The sequence below is a fragment of the Zophobas morio genome, unplaced genomic scaffold, assembly GCF_036711695.1.
Source record: "Zophobas morio isolate AGI-343-1 ecotype UQ-CSIRO unplaced genomic scaffold, CSIRO_AGI_Zmor_V1 ptg000023l, whole genome shotgun sequence".
NCBI lineage: Eukaryota > Metazoa > Arthropoda > Insecta > Coleoptera > Tenebrionidae > Zophobas > Zophobas morio.
In genome coordinates this window covers 8,837,793-8,863,147 of record NW_026972128.1, presented here as the reverse complement: position 1 = coordinate 8,863,147, position 25,355 = coordinate 8,837,793, and the positions used below count along the sequence as shown (strand labels likewise).

Genomic DNA, 25,355 nt, shown 5'->3' with positions numbered 1-25,355 from the left:
ATGGCTCTTTGCAACTCTATTTTGTATGACATTGTTTAAGCGTTAATTGACATAAATCTATGACATAAATTGTATAACATGGGAAATAAGAAAGTTTGTTTGGTTACGCTGTTGTAAATGTAACTTGATTCGATTGCGTTTTAAGTTCAAAAAAAGATAGGAGTATATGTAAATTTTTCTCAAAACTCTTTTACGTACTAGCGGTAAAAGTGACATAGAATTGGAAAATCTTAGTAAAAGTAAAGACGACGACAGTTAAGACTAATCTAGTTGAGTGCATGTATTTAGGGAAATTTTAGTTGTATTGATAAATTAAATTCTTAGATGGAAATAACGATATAGATATGAAAATTCGAGAAAAAAAATATAGAATTTGAAAATATACATGATTTTAATGGCACTACATACCTTATTTATAAACTGTTGACACATGATGTACAAATTAACAAAAAAAAAGAAGACAAATAAACCCAAAATTTAATTTAATTTAACAAAATAACAGAAACAGACCAACTAGGATATTTTCAAAATTAAAATAATAAAGGAGGCTGTTGTTGTCAACAGTGTTTTTCATCATTTGATTATAAGTTTGGAAGTTAATAAACGTTTTCACGCGAAAATAATGCCGTTAACTCTTACAGACGTCTCCCAAATTGTCGCTCTGTTTCTGTTATTTTGTTAAATTAAATTTAATTCTGCGTTTATTTGTCTTCTTTTTTGTTGCTAATTTATACACCATGTGTCAACAGTGAATGGTTCTTTAATAAAACAACGATCACTAGTTAAATTAACAATTTCTAAAGTTTGGTTTCGCGAAATTTTACAGTGTGGCAGGTTTTTTGCCGGTCAGTGTATGTACATTAAAATACAATTATAAAAGGTAACAAAACAATATTTTTCATAATTAACAATGCATATTAAGATCATTAGGTGATTAATTATTGTAGGAATTAGCTCGGTTTGCGCAAAGGTGGAGATAACACAACGACCGTAGCAACGAATCTTAACCAATTAAAAACTCAAGTAAATTTGCTGCTGCTGCTTTTATATGCTTTCTTATGAAATTATTTTTGTTTTATGCCTAGTATCCCGCAAACGCTTTCGAGCACGCCACTGGAACAACCAGTTTCTCGGAGGACCTGGAAGAACCATTTATGACCCTAGTAGAAAGCGCGGTACCAGGCATTTTTTCAATCAATCTTCCCTCCTCTCATTCTACCTCTATGGTGCGCACCTACTTTAGACATAATGTACTGTCTCTTTATGTGTGTCTGAAATTTTTCTGCTACTTGTACTTTAAATGAATGTCAACTATCAATCATTTTTATAAGTTGCTTCAAGGTGACTAAAATTTGACATGATAATTTTTTTGTGTAAAGAACTCAGCAAGTGGTAACTTTCGACTCAATTGGAGTATTTTTAAGCTTCCGTATGAAAGATTGCTTTGGGCTACTTGTTAAGAGCAGCTTAAAAAAGACTGTTTTTTTTGCATTATCACTTCTCGTATAGATAAAAACTAAACACCAAGTTTCGATTTGGTAATAATATTTTTAAGGCCCAGTCTTCAAGGTTGTTTTGGGGGTAGCTTTTAACGGTTTCTCCAAACGGGTTGAAAATTTGCATCAACAATCTTCGTATTGAGAAATAAGCAAATCTCGAGTTTTGACTTGATTGAAGTATTTTTTACCCCCAGTCTGCAAGTCTGTCTGGGGGTAGTTTTTAAGGGTCTTTGCGAACGGGTTAAAATTTTGTGACAACAATCTTCGTATTGAGAAATAAGCAAATGTCGAGTTTTGACTTGATTGGAGTATTTTTAATCTCCAGCCTGCAAGGTTGTTTTGGGGGTGATTCTTGAGGGCTTCTTCAAATAGGCTGAGATTTTGTATCGATAATCCCCATATTGATAAACTGGCGAATATAAAGTTTTGACTTGATTGGAGCATTTTTAATCCCCAGTCTGCAAGGTTGTTTTGGGGGTGATTTTTGAGCGTTTATTCGAATAGGCTGAAATTTTGTATCAACAATCTTCGTATTGAGAAATTAAGAAATATCGAGTTCCGACTTGATTGGAGCATTTTTAACCCCCGGTCTGCAAGGTTGTTTTGGGGGTGATTTTTAAGGGTTTCCCCGAACGGCTTGAAATTTTGTATCAACAATCTTTGTATTGACAAATAAGCGACTGTCGAGTTTTGCTTTGATTGAAGCATTTTTAATCCCCAGTCTGCAAGGTTGTTTTGGGGGTGATTTTTAAGGGTTTCTTCGAATAGGCTGAAATTTTTGTACCGATAATCCTCGTATTGAAAAACTAGCGATTGTTAAATTTTGACTTGATTAGAGTATTTTTAAGCCCCAGTCTGCAAGCTTGTTGTGGGGGTAGTTTTTAACGATTTTTCCGAACGGGTTGCAATTTTGTATCAACAATCTTCGTATTGAGAAATTAAGAAATATCGAGTTTTGGCTTGATTGGAGCATTTTTAACACCCAGTCTGCAAGGTTGTTTTGGGGGTGATTTTTAAGGGTTTCTCCGAACGGCTTAAAATTTTGTGCCAACAATCTTCGTATTGAGAAATAAGCACATGTCGAGTTTTGACTTGATTGGAGCATTTTTAATCCCCAGTCTGCAAGGTTGTTTTGGGGGTAGTTTTCAACGATTTCTCCGAACGGGTTGAAATTTTGTATCAACAATCTTCGTATTGAGAAATTAGGAAATATCGAGTTTTGACTTGATTGGAGCATTTTTAACCCCCAGTCTGCAAGGTTGTTTTGGGGGTGATTTTTAAGGGTTTCTCCGAACGGCTTGAAATTTTGTATCAACGATCTTTGTATTGAGAAATAAGCGACTGTCGAGTTTTGACTTGATTGGAGCATTTTTAACCCCCAGTCTGCAAGGTTATTTTGGGGGTGATTTTTGAGGGTTTTTTCGAATAGGCTGAAATTTTGTATCGATAATCCTCGTATTGAAAAACTAGCGAATATCAAATTTTGACTTGATTGGAGTATTTTTAAGCCCCAGTCTGCAAGGTTGTTTTGGGGGTGGTTTTTAAGGGTTTCTCCGAACGGGTTGAAATTTTGTACCAACAATCTTCGTATTGGGAAATAAGCAAATGTCGAGTTTCGACTTGATTGCAGCATTTTAAACCCCCAGTCTGCAAGATAAACTGTGGTCTGCAAATTAGACAGGCCCTGTTTTCATTCTGTCACTCGCCACCGGGATCTTGTGGCGCACCTTTTCGTGAACGCTCAGCAATTTCTCCTTCAAGTCATTCACGTGATCTATGACTTCCTTTGGTTCTTCAATCGGAGAGCCGAGTAACATGTCACAAGGCAGACGAAGTTCTCTTCCGAAAACTACCCGCGCCGGTGTCTGACTCGTCGTGTCATGGACAGCTGATTGATGAGCCAGTAGGAACACTGGAAGATGTCCATCCCAATCTTTCTGGTGTTCGGCCACCACTTTCGAAAGATGTTCTTCCATGGTACGATTGAACTGTTCTTCTATTCCATCTGACTGCGGGTGCAACGGTGTAGTCCGTGTCTTCCGTATCTCTAGTACTTCAGTAACCCTTTGGAATAGGTTTGACTCGAAATTTCTGCCTTGGTCCGAATGGAGTTCCATTAGAACCCCAAACCTTCTGATCCAGTTGTCAATCAGCGTTGTTTCAACCCTCATGGCTTCTTGGTTCCGTATGGCATAAACTTCGGGCCACTTGCTGAAGTAATCGCTGACGACCATTCCCATCCTCGGTCACTGGGAAAGGACCTGCTATGTCCACTGCAATTCTTTCGAAAGACGAACCGACGTTATATTGTTGCATCGGCCTTCTCGCTCTAGTCCTCGGTCCTTTGACCGCCGCACAGGTCGTACATTTCTTGCACCAGTTCTCGACATCTCGACAACGGACCCAGTAAAATCTCTCTCTGACTTTAGACAGCATCTTGTTAATTCCAAAATGAGCACCAAAATCACCGTTGTGCATTTCTCGAAGTACTTCCTTGGTTCTAATGGTCGGAACCACCAACTGCACGGTGGTAGGTTTCCCATCCGGACTCAACCAAGCTCGCTTAAGCAATCCGTTCTCGACACGCAGGGGTCCCACTGAGTCCATAACGCTTTGAAACAGAGTGACTCGTTAGATATTTCCGAACAAGCTGGTCGGTCTACCCCATCTTCTTTCCATTTGAGCAACGGCCCGATATCCACGTCCTCTTCTTGGTATTTTCTAAGCTGGGCTGTAGTCCATTCTTCGTCTTCGGTAACTGCTGACCTCCCACAGTTGAATGACGTTTCACGCTGCTCGATCTTATCGCAGTGTTTGCAGTTCTTACACGGTCTTCTCGACAAAGAGTCCGCATTATTGTGGAGCTTACCAACTCTGTGCCGAATTTTGAAGTGATACTGCTGGAGTCGTTCAAGCCATCTAGCCACTTATCCTTCGGGATTCTTCATCTTAAGGATCCATGTGAGGGCTGCGTGATCGGTTCTAATCAGGAATTCGCGTCCATAGAGATACTTATGGAAATGTTCAACAGCACTGACAGTCACCAGCAATTCCTTCCTCGTAGCACAGTAGTTCTTCTCGGATTTCGAAAGTACGCTGCTAAAGTACTCGATGACTTTTTCTTCCTTGTCCTGCACCTGTGACAATACAGCACCTATTCCGATATTGCTCACGTCCGTGTCCAAGATGAACAATCCCGATGACTGAGGATAGGACAGAATAGGACTAGAGCATAGTGCGTTCTTCAATCTTTTAAAGGCTGCTTCACATTCAGCAGTCCAATTGAACTGAGACTTCAAATCCATCAGCCGGTGCAGAGGAGCAGCAATATCAGCAAACCCGTTGACAAACCTTCTGTAGTACGTGCACAATCCCAAGAAACTCCAGACTTCGTGTTTATCTCTTGGCCTTGGCCAATCACGAAACGCATTGATCTTCGTTTCCGTAGTCATTCCACTGTGTTTCTGCAGAAACTCTCTTGCTACTTTCCGTTGATGATCGGTTAGATGACCAAGCTCTAGGGCAGGAATTTCTAAGCTGATGTTTCCTCCTTCATCAGTGTTGTCAGGTAGTCCTCCGTTGTGATGAGTTTATCTTCGTGACTGGTTCACAGACGACAAGAACCTCCCCACTCTTGATGTTCCTGGGTTTGGGAAAAACATTTGCGACGCGTACAGGTGTGTCATTTTCGGTATTGATTAAAGCACTAGCAATCATGAGATTCTTCTTGGGGGTGTGTGGTGGTTGAATAATGCCGAGGGCAAACCCGGGTTCGATTTCTGCTCTAACTGGAACAATCGTCTGTGCATTCCCTCTGACTTTGACCATCTGGCACGCGATCAATCTTACAGGTTTGGATTCAATACTGCGTTGATTCAGGTTAAATTCTTTATTGCCAAGACGTAGGACTTTCTCCACTGGATAGACCGTCAATACAGGGTTAGTCACGAGAGAATTACTTCTGAAAATAATTTTTACGCAACCCAAAATACTAATACACTGTACCACTTGATATTATCTAAATTTAAAATGAAATGCCTAATCCATGATTGCTTTGACTTTGGCAGTGTCACTTTGACGTTAATTAATTTTTAACATTTTTTTTCATCGTTGACTCGCCTCTAGAGCCCCATTGGATCGACGACATACAGTCAGATCAATCTGGGCTATACTGAAGCCGTAAGTGCTCTACCAATGTTGTTCGCCGCTAATGTGCATGTGTTAATTCGCCATCTCTGCGTCACCTAGAAGCCTCTTCGAAGTGCAAATTTGCAACCTCTGGACTTCTTCGGCCATCCATTTACAAAAAAGCCGTAGCATCCCCCCAAAATGCCCTACATTTTCAACAGATTAGTAGTTAAATTATTTACTTACTTGTTTGAGTTTGTGTTGTAACCTTTGAATAAAATGCCGTAAAAGGAATTTTTAGAAATAATTTTCTCGTGATTAATCGGTTGTAAAAGATCAAGAGGCACACTGACAAATTTATTAGCGGCGCCGGAGGAGATTTCCGACTGGCTGTGGTACCACCATGGACACTCGCGTAACCTCATTTTTCACAATTGTCAAAATGAGATTGCCAAACTCAAAGCAATCATGGATTAAGCATTTCATTTTAAATTCAGTTAGTATCAAATGGTACATGGTATTCGTATTTTGGGTTGCGTAAAAATAATTTTCAGAAGTAATTCTCTCGTGACTAACCCTGTATATGGCGGCTAATCAAATCCTTCTGCCTGGCCCATGATTGGCGCCGGCTCTCCAGTGACTGTCTTCAATCTGATTCTTTCGGATGAAGTCGCTAGGTCTTCAGCTCTCACGAGTCCTCGACGTATAATTGATACCTCAGCGCCAGAATCGATCGTGATTGCTGCAGGAGTTCCATTAATCTTCCCCGGTATAGTTGGACTACTGCCTCTGATGAAACTTTCGATCTTCACGTCCTTGGGGGTCTTATTCACACCAGCCAGCACATCCCCCAAAGTACTGGGTGTTTTTAGTTTTCCTGCAGATTTCTTTGAGGACATCTCTAGCGCTGCACCTCGCAAAGCTATAGCCTTTTGTTCTTCTTCCCAAAGGTTCGCCATCGTTGCTGCCTCAAACTGCTTTTGTACGATGACCAAGGTGTCTGACCATCATATGTGGGTGGCTGACTCGTTCTGGAGGCCGACGTCACATAACATGAACCAGTGGTTGCTGCATTTTTCATTATCTGTTCAAATTACTTCATTTTACTCTTCACTCGATCTTCTATACATTCCACTGATTTTTCTAACTCACTCTTTAACTGATGTTCCATTGAGACCATTTTCCGTCCTACAATATTTTCCATATTTTCCAAATTTGTTTTTACGTCCCTCACTTCTTCTTTGATTTCTTCTATTTCATTCTTGTTTGCTTCCACTTCCTTTTGGAATTTTTCACTTAGGCTGGTGATTATGTCATCTTTTTGCTTGTCTATTTTTGCGTCCATCATTTCCATTTTTCCGTTCACTTCTTCTATTGTTGCCTTCATTTTCTCATCTGTTGCATCCATTTTTTCCATGCTTGCGCACATGCTTTCCAATCTTGCGCCCATTTTCTAGTCCATTTGTGCGAACATAGCCATCATCTGCTTTACTCGTTCGTCCATTTTCGCGGTTTGAGCTCTAATCTCGGCCTCTAGGCATAAATTTGTCAGAGTTCTTGTCCGATCTGCCCGGATGTCATCGTAATAAAACCGGGGCGTCGTACCGGGGTGGCATATGGGTTTATTTCGTAACAATATATGTTATATATTATTATTCACTAAGTACGAGTATATATATTGCATGAATAAATACATATTGCTTCCAATATAACAGTTGTTTATTTATTCGCAATTTTGTTTATAATTTTAAATTTTATAAAAGAAAATACAAGATGAACATATTTATTTAACTTCCCCTCTGTTCTAGCACTATACCGGGTGTCTGGAAAATGGCGGATTAACTCTTCAGTACGTTATGTACGGGGCTTTCGGGAGCCCCAAAAAAATTAATAAAACAATTCTTTACGAAGTAGATAACGAAAAAGACGTAATTTTATAAAAGTAAAGTTGGCAACACTGCACGCACCTAATGCCTAATGCGTGAATTACTTTGATTTAACGATGGTGACTGAATTCCACATATACTGTGTCACATCCACCTTTTATTTTTATTTATTTATTTATTTTTATTTTTTGTAGGACAATTATCACAACAACCAGTACTCATTAATCATTGTGCATTATTATTAATAAAACAAGCTGTTATTTTTCATTAATAAATAAACCAAAAAAGCATTTACTAAGACATCTATAAATAATAAACAAAAACAAAACTAACAGAAGACTACTAGTACCTACTAAGATAAAACTGATTTTGGCAAATGACATACCCTCTAAGAAAAGAGAGGGTGGGTGGGCGGGGCTAGTATCTGCTAAGATAAGACTGATATTAACAAATGATCCCAAAATTAACTCAAAAACAAGTCAGAATTTTCCCAAAGTCCCCCGAAATTGTTTTAAATAATTTACAAAGAAAATCTCCATGGACTTCCAAAATAATACACCATAGGTACCTAAGAGTTTTCCGAATTAAAAAAAAACCTGCGGCACTTAAGACTTTCAAATTCGTAAAAAATAAAACACTAAAATCTGAAACGGTAATTAATAGATAGCGGATTTCTAAGTTTAATGCTTTTTGTGAAAAATGTAAGCACTTCAAAACTTTTTTATATCTGTAACTGTCGAAGTTTGTATAAATGAATAAGACCAGCGAACAGTAAGATAAATGTATATTGCTAGTGACAAGTGTTAGGATAAATAAGAATGATAAGGATAGAATATTATGTGACCGTGCGGTCGAGATAGTTGAATGTTAGTTACGAATTGAGAATTGTGAATTGAATGTGTATGAATGAGTTAAGAATTAAGAATGAATGCTACCCTGTGTTCCAAGGTGGGGGTGGCTCTGGCTCCCACCCTTACGGGTGGGGAGGGGTGAAACAGGTCCCCGCCAGAGGCTCTAACATACCCCCCGCCTTGAAACAATTACATTGTTTTAAGACCAAAAATAAACTATATAGAACATTAGAATGAAAACATGATTTAGTAATGTTAAATACAGATGAAATTACATGAATTGGGTGGACATTGTTACAGAAAGCAATGAACCTGAAGAAATGCATTAAACTTTAAAAAAAAAGATATCTAAGACAAATTACATTGGTACAATATCAGCGAATACACATTATTTACAATATACCTAAAAATAAATTTACAACAATTATAATGTACCAAATCAATGAATAATACGACGAGTAAATAATATGGCGAATGAATATAACAATGGTACAAATATGAATACATAGAACATAGTAAAATAAATCAACAATGAGATGTATATAACAAATTGACAAGATGTATGCAATATGGTTAAATAGAATGATAATGCATGCGATTGCGAAATTATCTTTTGCACTTCACCGACACTACACACACCACCACTTCCTTTCCAAAATGATGTTGGAGGGCCGCGTCCTAACCGCCACTGTAGACGCGGAAATTTCTCCTCCTTCACGAGGGCCCATCTTGCCATTCCTGGAACGTTGGAAGATGGCCTTTGCCACCCTAACCTGCCTTTCAGTGTGGTCAAATATTCGAGGTACCACGACTTCCAGAAGTGTTGATGGTAAGCGTGGATGAGGTGCCAAGGGATGGCCTGTTGATGGGAACGACGGCGTGGTTTTTTCCTGAGGGACCAGTTGATGGCTGGCCGAAAGAGGCATTGGCCAGGTATAAATGCGACCAAATTATTGCGGTCGCTGGACAGAGGCTTCGAAAGGCGCGAATTCAGGACGGCTTTAACCCTGACAGTGAGCGCATACACGCCCTCGCCCTCAAGATGGTTTTTATCAGTAATTTCGTTATACTTCCGGCTATTCATATTTAAACTTTTTGAACTAAGATTTAAACGGTCAGCAACCACGCAGAGTTTAGTGGCAGAAATGTAAAGATTTAAAACATAATTGTGTTGCAGGTAAATGGAATTATTTAACGAATTTTCGTTAAGTACCTTCAGGTGCACAAGGTCTAGGTACTTCCTTTGAGAGACAATAAAACCCTCGTTATGTTTATGATCACGTCCCTCTGCTAACAATAATAGTTGGAGAGCGAGTTCTGGGGAATTTCCTAATTTAGGTAGATTTTCGAAATAAGGGACTGTGGAATGGCCCAACCTTTTCTCGACTGATAATAGCCAGTTTGGGTGCATTTCTGCAAAATTCTCTAATTGCGGCTGATTTTTCGAAAAGGGGTGTTTGACCATGAAATAGCCATCGGGTGAATGGCCTGTGGTAGTATACTGAAAAGGGGTTGCACAAAGATCGCTTTTAAACCCTTTGCTTAATGACCTGCTTCCGGTTTTGACGGTTTCAACTTCCAAAAACCGAGAAATAATTTGGGCTGAACTAATTTTGTGATGATGGGAAGTATTGTTTTTTAAATACGCAAAATTGCCGCTAAGAATCAACCCCAGCGCCGTATTTTGAAGCACCGGTGGGTTTTTACTAAAATGACTTATTATTTTGGGTATGGCATTTTCAGAATGTTTTTTCTTGTCGAGTATTACTTACTACGTTTGACGTATTGTCTTTAATATTCGAGTCTACGGATTTACATAAACATTGCGATCTACATTTAAATTGATTACAAACTAACAATAAGTCACAGTTTTTCGAATTAACTGTAAGACTTTTTACTTTGTCTAGTGCGGTAGATGACTCTGCATTAGAAGTTTTATCTAAATTAATTTGAGATACGCCTTCGGACTTGTAACAATCATTAACAGGATGATTTTTATCTTCATTCGGTGTTGAATTTGGAAATTTTGAACGATTTGATATTATACTAGGAGTTTTTGAAATAACGGAATCAAGAGGGGATTTTTTACCAATAGTGAACCTCAATTTACGTAGAGCATTGAAATGGGTTTTGTGAATTTTGATGGGTTCTCCATTTCTTAATTTGTGTACCTTTAAAGGCTTTAAATTTTGACAAGTTTTTTCCAGATCCGTGGTTGGTACGTTAGTGTTTATCTTACATGAATTCGAGAAAGTACACAATGGATTAGTTTTTTCAATGAGAACATTATATAATTCGGATATTTTTTGAATATAATTTAGCACGTCTCGAATATTATAAATTATAGGCTTGATCGTTTCCGTGTTACTCGTGTCATTCGGGACTACCATTGTTTCGGATTTTTGCTGAACTACCAGCATTTGTAATTCTGAATAAATTCGCTGTACGTCTTCATATCGACGCTTTAAGTGGCCTCTTTTTTGATGATTTGCAACATTTGATATAAAATTAGAATGTGAATCTATTTCGCTGAGAAGAATTGAAAATTTAACAAAAGTATTGTCTTGGATTACCACCATCTTGAGTACGAGAATAATGTATTACACCAACCAAACAGAATTAAAGCTTACCTGGAATCCTGGATTCCTGGATAGAATTATCTTGGCTGACGCTGAATGATACTTGAGGATTTTGCACAGCACTCGCGGTCGTCACCGATAGCTGAACACTGCGCGGATGATTTCTGGGTGATGTTTTGATAACTACTTTGCTGAATTCCAGCCGATGAATGATATGTTGAGAATTACACTTATCACTACCACTGTTATTCTGTCGCTAATCCGGCTCGAAGGACCATGTCGAAGTTTGTATAAATGAATAAAGACCAGCGAACAGTAAGATAAATGTATATTGCTAGTGACAAGTGTTATGATAAATAAGAATAATAAGAATAGAATATTATGTGACCGTGCGGTCGAGATAGTTGAATGTTAGTTACGAATTGAGAATTGTGAATTGAATGTGTATGAATGAGTTAAGAATTAAGAATGAATGCTACCCTGTGTTCCAAGGTGGGGGGGCTCTGGCTCCCACCCTTACGGGTGGGGAGGGGTGAAACAGGTCCCCGCCAGAGGCTCTAACAGTAGGGGAGACCTGTCCAAAACCGTATAGCTAAGCGGAAATGTATATATCTCTGTAATAATACACAATAAAATTGTCAAATCAACATTTTTATTGACCAGTCTTATCAGGTACATAATTGTAAGAACAAAAATCGAAAGATGTAACTTATCTACGAAATAAAAATATTAAAACAAAAACACTTCTAATTACGGTTTTACCCCGTGTACTGTCCAAAACCGTACACAATATACGATGTTGCCCCAACATTCACACCAAACATTTAGTGCACAAAAAATCATCAAGATCATCGGAATCGTAACCTGTACAACTTTCATGGCCCCAACCATTACAGGAAATACACTGTACCCAACCCTCATCCATGCGACTTTGACCATATTTTTCAAGACAGTACAGGCAAAGATCTTTACTATCTCCAGTTTTACTTTCTACTTTATCCTTTTTACTTCCCGAGCGTAAGCAAAGGAAGTATTGTAATCGAGTCCGTCGGCCGACTCTCTACTTTTACGTTTTCTCGATCTTTCATGACCCCTAGAAGACGAAGAAATAGGTCTCCCATTTCCGTCTGTCTGTCCGTCTGTCCGTCTGTCCGTCTGTCCGTCTGTCCGTCTGTCCGTCTGCCGCCCCGGATTTTTATTAGACAGATAATCTCCGAAAGTACCCGACCAATTGTTGTGAAATTTTGTACTTATATTAAGAATATCATGTAGATGGTAAAACGCTAACCAAAATTTGTCTAATCATCCCCACCACTAATGCGATGACGTCACTTCAAAATTGTACATAGTAAATGGGTTTTCAATTGTATAAAATAACATAGTCCTACACATGTAGTTTACAACTCCGAATTGACTTTTCACCCGAAACGTCCAGATTTTTGGAAAAAAAATCAAAATTATAAAACAACATTTTGAAATTTAATTTTTAATCTGCTAACCAGAATGCTTTGAAATGTTGCAGATGTTTTAAGGCTATAAAGAGCATCATAAATCTTTAGTCAAAAAATATTTGCTTATCCCCTCCAAAAACTTGATGACGTCAGCTCAAAAGTTTGTGGAATAAATCATATCTAAAATGTACAAAATATGATGAGTTTGTACTTGTGATCTATCACTTCATTCATATTTTTTGGATTTGCATATACAGGGTGACTCAAAAATATTAATGAATGCGTAAATTTATTTTACTGATTTACTCAGAAACTACAAAACCGAATGCTTTGAAATCTTGCAGATGTTTTAACGTTATAAAGAGCATAATAAATGTTTAGTCAAAATATATTTGCTTATCCCCTCCAAAAAATTGATGACGTCAGCTCGAAAGTTTGCCGAATAAATCTTATCTAAACTGTACAAAATATGATGAGTCTGTACTTGTAATTTATCACTCCATTCATATTTTTTGGATTTGCATATACAGGGTGACTCAAAAAAATTAATGAATGCGTAAATTTATTTTTTTGATTTAATCATGAACTGCAAAACCGAATGCTTTGAAATCTTGCAGATGTTTTAAGGTTATAAAGAGCATAATAAATGTTTAGTCAAAATACATTTGCTTATCCCCTCCAAAAAATTGATGACGTCAGCTCGAAAGTTTGCCGAATAAATCATATCTAAAATGTACAAAATATGATGAGTCTGTACTTGTGATCTATCACTTCATTCATATTTTTTGGATTTGCATATACAGGGTGACTCAAAAATATTAATGAATGCGTAAATTTATTTTACTGATTTACTCAGAAACTACAAAACCGAATGCTTTGAAATCTTGCAGATGTTTTAACGTTATAAAGAGCATAATAAATGTTTAGTCAAAATATATTTGCTTATCCCCTCCAAAAAATTGATGACGTCAGCTCGAAAGTTTGCCGAATAAATCTTATCTAAACTGTACAAAATATGATGAGTCTGTACTTGTAATTTATCACTCCATTCATATTTTTTGGATTTGCATATACAGGGTGACTCAAAAAAATTAATGAATGCGTAAATTTATTTTTTTGATTTAATCATGAACTGCAAAACCGAATGCTTTGAAATCTTGCAGATGTTTTAAGGTTATAAAGAGCATAATAAATGTTTAGTCAAAATACATTTGCTTATCCCCTCCAAAAAATTGATGACGTCAGCTCGAAAGTTTGCCGAATAAATCATATCTAAAATGTACAAAATATGATGAGTCTGTACTTGTGATCTATCACTTCATTCATATTTTTTGGATTTGCATATACAGGGTGACTCAAAAATATTAATGAATGCGTAAATTTATTTTACTGATTTACTCAGAAACTACAAAACCGAATGCTTTGAAATCTTGCAGATGTTTTAACGTTATAAAGAGCATAATAAATGTTTAGTCAAAATATATTTGCTTATCCCCTCCAAAAAATTGATGACGTCAGCTCGAAAGTTTGCCGAATAAATCTTATCTAAACTGTACAAAATATGATGAGTCTGTACTTGTAATTTATCACTCCATTCATATTTTTTGGATTTGCATATACAGGGTGACTCAAAAAAATTAATGAATGCGTAAATTTATTTTTTTGATTTAATCATGAACTGCAAAACCGAATGCTTTGAAATCTTGCAGATGTTTTAAGGTTATAAAGAGCATAATAAATGTTTAGTCAAAATACATTTGCTTATCCCCTCCAAAAAATTGATGACGTCAGCTCGAAAGTTTGCCGAATAAATCATATCTAAAATGTACAAAATATGATGAGTCTGTACTTGTGATCTATCACTCCAGTCATATTTTTTGGATTTGCATATACAGGGTGACTCAAAAAAATTAATGAATGCGTAAATTTATTTTACTGATTTACTCAGAAACAACAAAACCGAATTCTTTGAAATCCACTGCGAAAAAAAAAACATAATAGGCATGCAGTCGTCACGTTTCCGACAGCGAGGGAAGTACTGTCGAAACTCTTTAGACCAATTTTTTTTTCTTGGTTTCTGACAGATTCAACTTTGGTTTATTAATTTTCGACTGCGAATTACTTAGAAGCTCATACGATTTTACCCCGTACGGTTCTGCCCCAAGGTAACCTCAAATGAACATTTTGCTCACCACAACAAACACAAAAAAAAATCGGTTAAGACAAACACTGAAAATAATAGTAGAAAAACATACAATGACATCGTAAATTACGTACTTACATTGAATTCCGTTAACAGTATACACTTGCAGTGGTTATTTAGTTAATAATTAGATTACAGCACCCGAAAATCATTAAATATATTTAATTTTGTAACGAGCGTGGCAGCATTAACAAGTTTTTGTCGACAAATGGCTCTCATTGGTAGATCCCATTGACAGAAGTTTGAGCGGCAAATTCAAACAACCAGCAGTTCTAAGGGCACTATACGGTTTTACCCCAGTATACGGTTTTGGACAGGTCTCCCCTAACTATGATACAATTTGGAGTCATTTGACACATTTTTTTTATGCTTATTTGCTTTTTTTTCAATTTTATGCATATTAAAACTTATATGCTTATTTAATGCTTTTTTCGACGAATATGAGTTTTAATGCATATTTTGTTCAAATGCCGGCCTTGTCGGGATGACAAATACTTGTTAGTTAGCCGTATCGTATCGTATGCATTTTACCTAGACTTGACCATTGAAATACACTTACTCAAGACCCTTTCTGTGAATAGGTTCCGGTCGTTTGGGTAATAAAATTTTATTACAGGATTGGAAAAATACTCCATAGATTTTATGACTTTAAATCCTTACTTCCGTTGATAATAAATTAAAGCTTTTAACTAGATGTTCTTTTTCGGCATTTTGCGGCAAAACCGTTGAAGATTTTCTAGAAAAAAGGATTATTGTATCCAACTACCTACCTTAAAATTTTTCTAATGGAAACTTTTAAGTAAATGAACCGTTTATTTCACAACCATCAGTCTATCGTATCTGTCGTACATACTACAGTGTTATACGTGGTTCTCCCTTGTTACATGTTGAGTTCTTTTTGGTAATATTACTAATATTTTAAAAGAATGCCGAAAGTAAAATCGACGCCGGATGAGTGGATAAGGGATTTTCCAGAATTAAAATTAGAAAACAACAAAATATTCTGCAGAGCTTGTGTGAAAACCGTAAGCCCACTAATTTTTTTTTTATCTATTTTCCTTTGTTAATCCTGTATATGTACGTTGTTTTAGATTCAAAGTGATAAAAAATATAACGTGACGCAACATGTCAGAACGACTCTTCATGCAGAAAGGAAGAAAATGTTTGAAGTTTCTAAAATTAAACAGCAGACCATACATGAATCTGTTGCATCTACTTCCACAAAAGATGAGCAGTTTCAGTTTAATTTCGATTTATGTAAAATGATGATCCAGTCCAATATACCTTTAAAAAAATTAGAGAAAGGACCTCTTCAAGAATTCCTTGAAAAACACTGCAATCGACCTATTCCGGTTGAAAGTACTCTCCGAAAAAATTATGTAGGCCCAGTGTTTCAGCAAGTTTACAACGAAATTAAACATCGCATTGGAGATAATTATTTATGGTTCGCTGTCGATGAAACAACCGATAGTTGTGGAAGATACGTGGCAACTTTAATTGTTGGAATCTTAAATGAAAATTTCCCTAGTCGAGGCTATGTAGTAAGTTTGAAAATGTTAGATGAAACAAATGGCAATACGATTACCAGATTTGTAAATGACAGTCTTACGTCACTATTTTTGCTAAATGCCGTACCGGCGAATAAAATTTTATTGATGATCTCGGATGCAGCTCGTTATATGTTGAAAGCAGGGAATAATCTAAAAATATTGTACCCCAATTTAATTCACCCTACTTGCATTGCCCACGGTTTAAACAGAGTGGCTGAAGCAATACATTTGCAGTTTCCTACTGTTAATAAATTAGTGGCAAATGGTAAAAAGATTTTTGTTAAAACCCCACTAAGAGTGCAACATTTTAAGGAAAAATTTCCAAACATACCATTACCCCCAGAGCCGATTATAACGAGGTGGGGAACATGGTTACAGGCCACATTTTATTATGACAAATATATCAAAGAATTTGAGGAAGTAGTTACGGAGTTTAGCGAAGATTCTTCTCAATCGATTAAAGATTGCATAAATATTTTAGAAAACAAAGATTTGCGACAAAATCTAGCTTTTCTAAGAAGCAATTATCAATTCGTATGTGAGGTAATAGAAAAGTTAGAAAAACCCAACATGTTGTTTGTAGATGCCATAAACTTAGTGAAAAAATTTAAACAACAAGCAAACGCAGTAAGGGGTGCTATTGGTACTAGAGTATCTCAAAAACTTGACGATGTGTTAAATAAAAATGCAGGTTTCGGTGTTCTTTCCGACGTTGCTCGTGTTTTACAAGGCCAGAAGGTGGAAAATTTGGAGTTAGATTCAACATTAGTTGCAAAATTCAAATTTGCGCCAACAACGAGTGTGGATGTTGAACGCACATTCTCCAATTTTAAACACATTTTAAATGATCGGCGAAAAAATTTTACAGTGGACAACTTGGAACATCTTACAATCATAAATTGTTTTAAAGAAAACTGAAATACGTGTGTAAAATATAAAGTTTAGGATTATTGTAATAATATTTTATCCAAAGTTCTAAGAAGTGTTCTTTGATTTGTAATATGATTATGTTTTTAATGCTTTTTTGCTTAAAATAAAACTTTTTTAATGAAAGTGTTATGCTTATTTAATGCTTTTTTGCTTAAAATAAAACTTTTTTATTGAAAATGTGCTTATTTAAGCGCTTATTCTTAATTTTTTTGTGCTTATAAATCCGCTCTCTAGTAATTAAACATGGCATGGGCGACATAAATATTAACTAAAAGTTTTATTACTAGTTATTGTGATATTGAATATGTTGTTTAGTTGTTAAACATAGCAAAAGAACCAATTTTAAAATCATCATAACTCCACCAAAATGTGAGGATTTTTTTTACTATTTTTCGCAGATTCACCAGTTGATTGTTAAAAGCGTAGCGGCGAGTTAATCCGCCAATTTCCTGACACCCCGTATTTTTAACCTATTTTGCGGATCGCCTAATTTCCCGATCCTGCCGTTTTCCATTCTTCGAAATAGATAATGTACATTTTCTTCCCGTTCGGTACAAATGTTTTGTTTTGTAGAAAATCTCCGACAAATAAACTTATTATTATTATTAATGAACTTTGCCTTTTATATGTATAAGAATCTATATGCAAATCAAATTGTTACTCAGTTTTTCGATATTATTGAAATGAAACATCTGTTAAACCTAGTATGTATTAAAAGAAAGCTTACTGGGAAACCAGTTTTAAAACCTTGTAAAATATAGGATATCCCATTTAAAAAACACGAGGAAACTAACAATTTGCAACTGTAATGACCAGGTAGAAAGCAACTTAAAATTTGTTCGGTCGTTTATATGCACATAAAATATGGTAAAGTAAGATAAATAACTAAAAAGTTTTTGGTACAACTTCAAACCTCCATCTTTAAAAGTAGTGGAGCGAATTTTGAAGTATAAATATTTTTCTGAAAACTATTGCTCAAAAAACCTTTATACTATTTTGTTTCCGTTTTTTCATAAAGAAACTTCTGTAAAACTATAGCGATTACGTTTAAAATTTTTACTTCACTATATATTAAATGGTAGATCTTGTACATTTGAAAATGATTACAAATTGTAGCCCTAATTGAGTTCTATTGAGCCAGCATGAATAGGTAATTACATAAAAGTATGTATTAAATGACTCCTAATGCTGAATCTGATTATAAAATGAGAGATATTTAGAAATTACGGTGAAATTTAAAGATTCTTAAAATCAGTTACAGAGAACATCCCTCGCATTTAAAGCACAAGAAATACCGCATGTCGGCGCATACACATTAATGTTAAAAACGAGGTGAATAAATGAATTTTTATTAACGTTCTGCGACGAAATTTTCACAGCAAACTTTCAAAGAAAGCTGATGTGTAATTCCTGAGATAAGCTGAAAACTTTGGTAGTCCAAATTTTAAAGTTAAGAAGAAGTAATATGTGACAGATTTTCAGAATGATAATGCTACGGAGATGAAACACTCTGATACACATAAATATTAAATTTAGTTTGTGGCCACTGATCTACTCTTTAATCAACACTAAATTCACATGTAGCAACAAAATTTGAAGCTATAAAACGGTTGTTTTTTGCTGTTAATCCCAGCTAAAACACGCACACTTAAACAGAAATCAAATAGACGAAACCCAAAGCTAAAACGAGCCCATACTATTAGATATATTTTCTGCAGACAAGAACAGGTTCTCCTGTTACGCATATATACTATGCTAATAAAAAACGAGAGTTTCCAGATATGACGATGATAACATAGTCTTGAAATATGACTCAAACTTTCACGAAAGTTTTTTTTATGATTCTCGCTATTAAAAATCCTAACGTTTTATGGATCACTTTTAATGGAGTACAAATTATAAAGCCGGTTTAGTATTAAACACTCGTCGCGATTTATAGAAATAATTATAATTTAAATTCCAGGTTAACAACCTCCGGATTTTCCTTAATAGTAGCTGATTTTTTTGCGAGTCACGTAACTACCTCTAGTCACAAAATATCGTAAAATATGTAAATATATGGTAAACACTGAGACGCTTACATCAATAGACCGCTTTTCAAATGCTTTTCCGCCTCCACCGCCGCCGCCTCCCCCATGGCCAGATATGTTCCCATAATCCTGGGCTAAAGTGTGAACCATCCACAAGCCCGCCAAACCTAAAGCTGCCAAAATAACCAGTTTGATAAAACCATGAGCTTTGGAGAGACCGATCAGACCCAGAAGAATAAAAGTGTGGGAGAGGTAACCCATCTGGAAAAGTAGTTACTTCAGTATAATTACAGAGGAAATCAATTCCAATCAATTAAAACGGAAAAAAATAAAATTGCAATGAAAGTTTAATTATTGTCTACACGCAAGAAATAAGCTGCACGAGAGTAAAAAAATAAAGCGCAATTTGTGATGCGGGAAAGTGACTATTACTATTACAACAATTTCAATTTTTCTTGGATTGGCGTTACAGTGTTACACACTTGGGAGTCCGTTTCCGATACACGATTACAGGGGGAATACCACAAACTTGTTTTGCTAAAAGCCTAGGGCCGCTTTCCTGTAGAGTGCGAAAGTCCACATTCTTATAGTCTCGTTCTTATTACATTTTTAACGACACTCCTCACGGTAGACAATTGATTTATGTGTATTCCTTTCGATTTCGCAGTTCATGGAAATCAATAAGATTTTATTCTCTCGCTTGCGTGCGCTTTATTTTTATACAAATGAAAGAAAATTGTAAAAATACAAAGAAATAAAAAACGCGTAAGTACAAAAAAATTCGAAGATTGATCTCTGTGCAACTTCTCTTCAAATGGAAAATTATTTTGTACAAACAAGAGATGTTATTTCAAAACAACACTAATTAGTCAATAAGTAGACGATTAAAATTGTCTGGTTATTATTATTTTAGTGTCCATTAAAACTGTTTATTCAGAAATGTTTAACAGACAAGGTGTAATTCCCGCCAATTTTGCACAAGCTATTTTAAATCCTACTGGAACTATATTTGAATTCTTAGTATTGTTTTTATAAAAAGTATGAACAACTTTTAGAGTTTGTTGTTTTTACAAAAATTTTGACATTTGTGAATAGAGATGGACACTTTATTTTTAATTTTAATTTGAGCTAAATAAAAGAAGAAGAACGTCAATATAATAAAGATTTTTACCTTTAAACTTACACAGTTTGTACACTTAGCACACTTGGTAAATCAAGAATAACTTAAACTAAGTGATTCTTGAGATAAATATATAAACTCGGCGGGCAGCATAAGGGAAAGATGGGAAAGCAGTGAAAGTATTTCTTTATGTTTCGTTGCAACCACGTGCTTAGGTTACCCGCTCTCGTTTAAAGTTGTATAAAGTGCACATATTCAGGTAGAAAATAAGTAGCAGGATATAAGTTTATTCAAAAAATCATAACTAGATAAACATTATGCTTAATTATCGCACGTAATATCAAATGTAATTAGAGCAACAGTAAAGTAAGTCACTTCCTTCACTCGTTTTATTCATTCTTATTAATGCCCCAGGATAATATGAGTGTGAAAAATTTGTTGCGGCAGTAATTACAGAATTCCCTCTATAAGAATAATAATAATCCTATGACCCAAAAAATCTCAAAAATGGTATAATAGATCCTTTATTTTTTATGAAAAGTGTTGGTAGCATCATATTTTGAAAATGTCAGCCAACAGTTTCAAATTTGTTTTATCAGATTTTCATCACCTGTGTTGTTTTTGTTTGGTTATGCACTCAGAACTTTATAGGATTATAAAACTCAGAATATGCGCCAAATAATTTTCACTCATCCCAACTGATGGGAGAGTGCGAATACGATAAAATGCAAAGTTATCAAGAAAAGTAATAAAAATGTAATAAACGAGTCGATGTGCAATAATTTCATTGTTAAACTGTAATAAGTGAAATTGCTTGGCGAACGTAAAAAAACGGTTGATACGAGATACGATGTGCCTTCGAGGTGGTCGACAGTAAATTTAATTTGGGTAATCCTAACCGGTCAAACATTTTTATGTCTCATTCGCAAGGAAAAGTAAAACTCACATTTGTGATAAAATTTTAAATTTATTATATCGATATTTATGACCTCAACCAAAATGGAAATGAAATTACAATCTAAAATAAAAACAAATGACGAGTCAATGTTGGCGTGTTCATTACATTTCAGTCACATAAAACGAAATTTATTTAGATTAGATAGGACAGAAAATGTAGTTTTAGTTTTTTTTGCCTGTAAATAACTGTTTTCCATTTAACTATTCGAATGATCTAATAAATGTAGTACTAGTCTAAATTGCTTCCAGATATTTCGATAATTTTTATTTTTGAAGACTGCGTACTGGGTTAAAAATTTACACACAGTGAAAAAATTGGTCGAAAGTTATTTCCACAGAACTTCCCTAGCTTCTGAAGTACAGTTCAACAAACACTGCTTCGTTGCAAAACTATTAAAATTTGATTTTGCGAAATTTTACTTTTTCGTGATAACTTCTATGGAGTAAAAACAATATAGAAGGTACTAGTCACAGGGTAATAGAAAAAAAGACAGTTGGTAGCCCCGAGAAGATTTAATATTCTTAAGAAAAAAAGGGTTCCCCCGAGAAGGTTTCGCCTTCTTTAAAAAAGGACAGTTGGGACCCCTGAGAAGATTTCACATTCTTAAAAAAAGACATTGGGAATCCGGAGAAGGTTTCACATTCTTAAAAAAAGACAGTTGGGACCCCCGAGAAGGTTTCACAATCTTAAAAAAGCCATGTGGCGCCCCCGAGAAGATTTTACATTTTTAAAAAAGACAGTTGGGACCCCCGAAAAGATTTCACATTAAAAAAAGACATTTGGGCCCCCGAGAAGGTTTTACACTTTTAAAAAACACAGTTAGGACCCCCCAAGAGGGTTTCACATTCTAAAAAAAAAAAAACATTTGGGGCCCCCGAGAAGGTTTTACATTTTACAAAAACAATTGGGACCCCCGAGAAGGTTCCACATTCTTAAAAAAATGCATTTGGGGCCCCCGAGAAGGTTTTACATTTTTAAAAAAGACAGTTGGGACCCCCGAAAAGGTTTCACATTAAACAAAAGGCATTTGGGCCCTTGATAAGGTTTTTCATTAATAAAAAAGACATTTCGGATCCCCGAAAATGTTTCATATTCTTAAAAAAAGACATTTGGTACCCCGAGAAGGTTTTACATATTGAAAACAAGACAGTTGGGTCCCCCAAGAGGGTCACATTCTTAAAAAAATCATTTGGGGCTCGCGAGAAGGTTTCACATTCTTAAAAATATACATTTGGGACCCCCGAGAAGGTTTCACATTCTTAAAAAAGCCATGTGGCGCCCCCAAGAAGGTTTTATATTTTTAAAAAACACAGTTAGGACCCCCAAGAGGGTTTCACATTCTAAAAAAAAACATTTGGGGCCCCCGAGAAGGTTTTACACTTTAAAAAAATAATTGGGACCCCCGAAAAGGTTCCACATTCTTAAAAAAATGTATTTGGGGCTCCCGAGAAGGTTTTACATTTTTAAAAAAGACAGTTGGGACCCCCGAAAAAGGTTTGTCATTTTTAAAAAAGACATTTGGGATCCCCGAAAATGTTTCATATTCTTAAAAAAAGACATTTGGTCCCCTGAGAAGGTTTTACATATTGAAAAAAATTGGTCTAAAGAGTTTAGACAGTACTTCCCTCGCTCTCGGGAACGTGACGACTGCAAGCCTATTATGTCTTTTTTTGTATTACATTTTTGTAATTCTTGATTTAATCAATAAAATTAATTGACTCAGTCATTATTTTTTTTTTCAGACACCCTGTATAAGCAAATCTAAAAAATATTAATGCAGTGATAAATCACAAGAATAGACTCATCATTCTTTACACATTTAAACATTTTTTCAGCAAAATTTTGCGGTGGCGTCATCAAATATTTAGGGGGGATGCGCAAATACATTTCAATCAAAATTTTACCATGCTTATGATAAATTTAAAACATCTCCAACATTTCAAAGCATTCGGTTTTGTAGTTCCTGATTAAATCAATAAAATAAATTCTCACTTTCATTAATTTTTTTGAGTCACCCTGTATATGCAAATTCAAAAAATATGAATGGAGTGATATGTCACAAGTACAGACTCATCATATTTTGTACATTTTAGACAGGATTTATTCAGCAAAATTTTGAGGTGACGTCATGAATTTTTTAGGGGGGATGAGTAAATTTATTTTGATTAAAAATTGATCGTGCTTGTCATAACTGTAAACTATCTGCAAGATTTCAAAGCATTCGGTTTTGCAGATTTAAAATTAAATTGCAAAATATTGTTTCATAATTTTGATTTTTTTTTTTTTCAAAAATCTGGACATTTCGGGTAAAAACTCAATTCGGAGTCATAAACTACATGTGTAGGACTATGTTATTTTATACAATTTAAAACCCATTTACTATGTACAATTTTGAACTGACGTCATCGCATTAGTGAAAATTTTGGTTAGCGTTTTACCATCTACACGATATTCCTAATATAAATACAAAATTTCGCAACAATCGGTCCTGTACTTTCGGAGATTATCATAGTCTAATAAAAATGCGGCACGGCAGACAGACGGACAGACAGACGGAAACGGGAGACCTAGTTCTTCGTCCTCTAGGGGTCATTAAAGGCCGAGAAAACGTAGAAGTAGAGAGTCGGCCGACGGATTCGATTACAATACTTCCTTTGCTTACGCTCGGGAAGTAAAACATCATAATTTTACAAATGATTAATAGAATTATTGTTAACTTCAGACCAAATACAACTAGAAGTGATTTTTATTTCATCGTTTCAGTCCTCGTAGTTTCATAACCAGCCCGATTCAAGAATAATTGGCAATACTTCTTCACTTTCACCTTCACAATAAGGAACAACAATGAACGTTAATTTAACATATATATGTGTTTACAGGTTTTTGCAAAGGAGTGCTTACAATTTAATCAGTGAAATTACTTTCAAATATGCGTAGTAGAACCAAAACAAAACACCTCACAGACAGAGTATTAGAATTCATAAATAAAATAATAAGCGTAGATTTCTCATTCAGATGACAAGCTTTAAAAAAATTGGTCGAAAATTACTTCGACTGAACTTCCCTGGCCCATAAAGTACACCTTGTCAAATCCAGCTCTTTGGAAAAATTAAAAGAATTGATTTTGTGAATTTTATTGTTTTTATAGCAACCATTATAAGCTAGAATAAAAATATGTATTTAATGTTTGAATAAAGGTAAAGAAACGTGCTAATCGTTTGTTACAAGTGAGTTTTTCTATTATAAAATTTTGTGTTGATGTCATCTACATTTTTGCAAGGACGCATATATCAGTTTGCAGAGAGGCATTGTAATACTAATAATAAAAGTATTGTTTTATTGTTATTCTTGAATAGTGATTTATAATTATAATCGGTAAAATAACGAAACAATTTAATCACGTCTGCCATATGTAATAACAGAGGTGCGACTGAAGACTGACCTGAAAATCATGTATGGTACTCATAAATCATAATTTTAGAGAAATAGCGATAACACTTATCAACCTATATTCGTGAGCATACACAGAAACTAAACTAAAGATTTTTCTACGAATTGCAATAACCGGATCACAATGCCGACGGTCCAGACTATTTTATTGCTCTGACTTCCGCTTATTGAATAAAACACTACATTTTATTTTGATTTTCGATGTTGTAATTCACATTTGGTTAATTATAACTTGTTTAGCTCAGCATCCCCTAGCCTCCCCAACTACGGCCTTGCCTAGGGGTTATGAAATATCGAGGAAATATAAAAGTACCAAATTGCCCGACGGACTCCATTTCTGTACGTTTTTAAGTTATCCTCGATAAGAAAAACAACTTGAAAGTGTTTATGTTTATACATCGAAAGAACGTCACGTAGAAATTAGTTTCATTTGAATGAGTTCGTTCCCTCAAAACAGAGGATCAAAACTTTTAAGTAGTAAGATACAATCGACAAAATGTTCTGAATATCATTATTATAATTCTTATTAAATAAAGACGTTTGTATTTTCACATTTTCGGGAAAATGGGGTGACTCGTTCTTAATTTGATCAATAAAAAATATGAATGCAATCATGAATCACAAGTAAAAACTCATTATATTTTGCACATTTTAGATAGGATTTATTCGGCAAAATTTTGAGATAACGTTACTAATTTTTTGGAGGGGATAAGTAAATAT

At 35.3% G+C, this 25,355-nt stretch overlaps 1 protein-coding gene across 1 annotated transcript in view; it reads right to left on the bottom strand.

The window, feature by feature from the left end:
• The window catches only part of LOC135133968 (uncharacterized), a 30,427-nt gene that overhangs the window by 4,269 nt on the left and 803 nt on the right, over positions 1–25,355 (bottom strand). Inside the window, exon 2 of the mRNA XM_064062534.1 lies at positions 19,159–19,368. Coding sequence (XP_063918604.1) covers positions 19,159–19,368 — 210 coding nt within the window. The remainder of the gene's footprint in view (positions 1–19,158; positions 19,369–25,355) is intronic.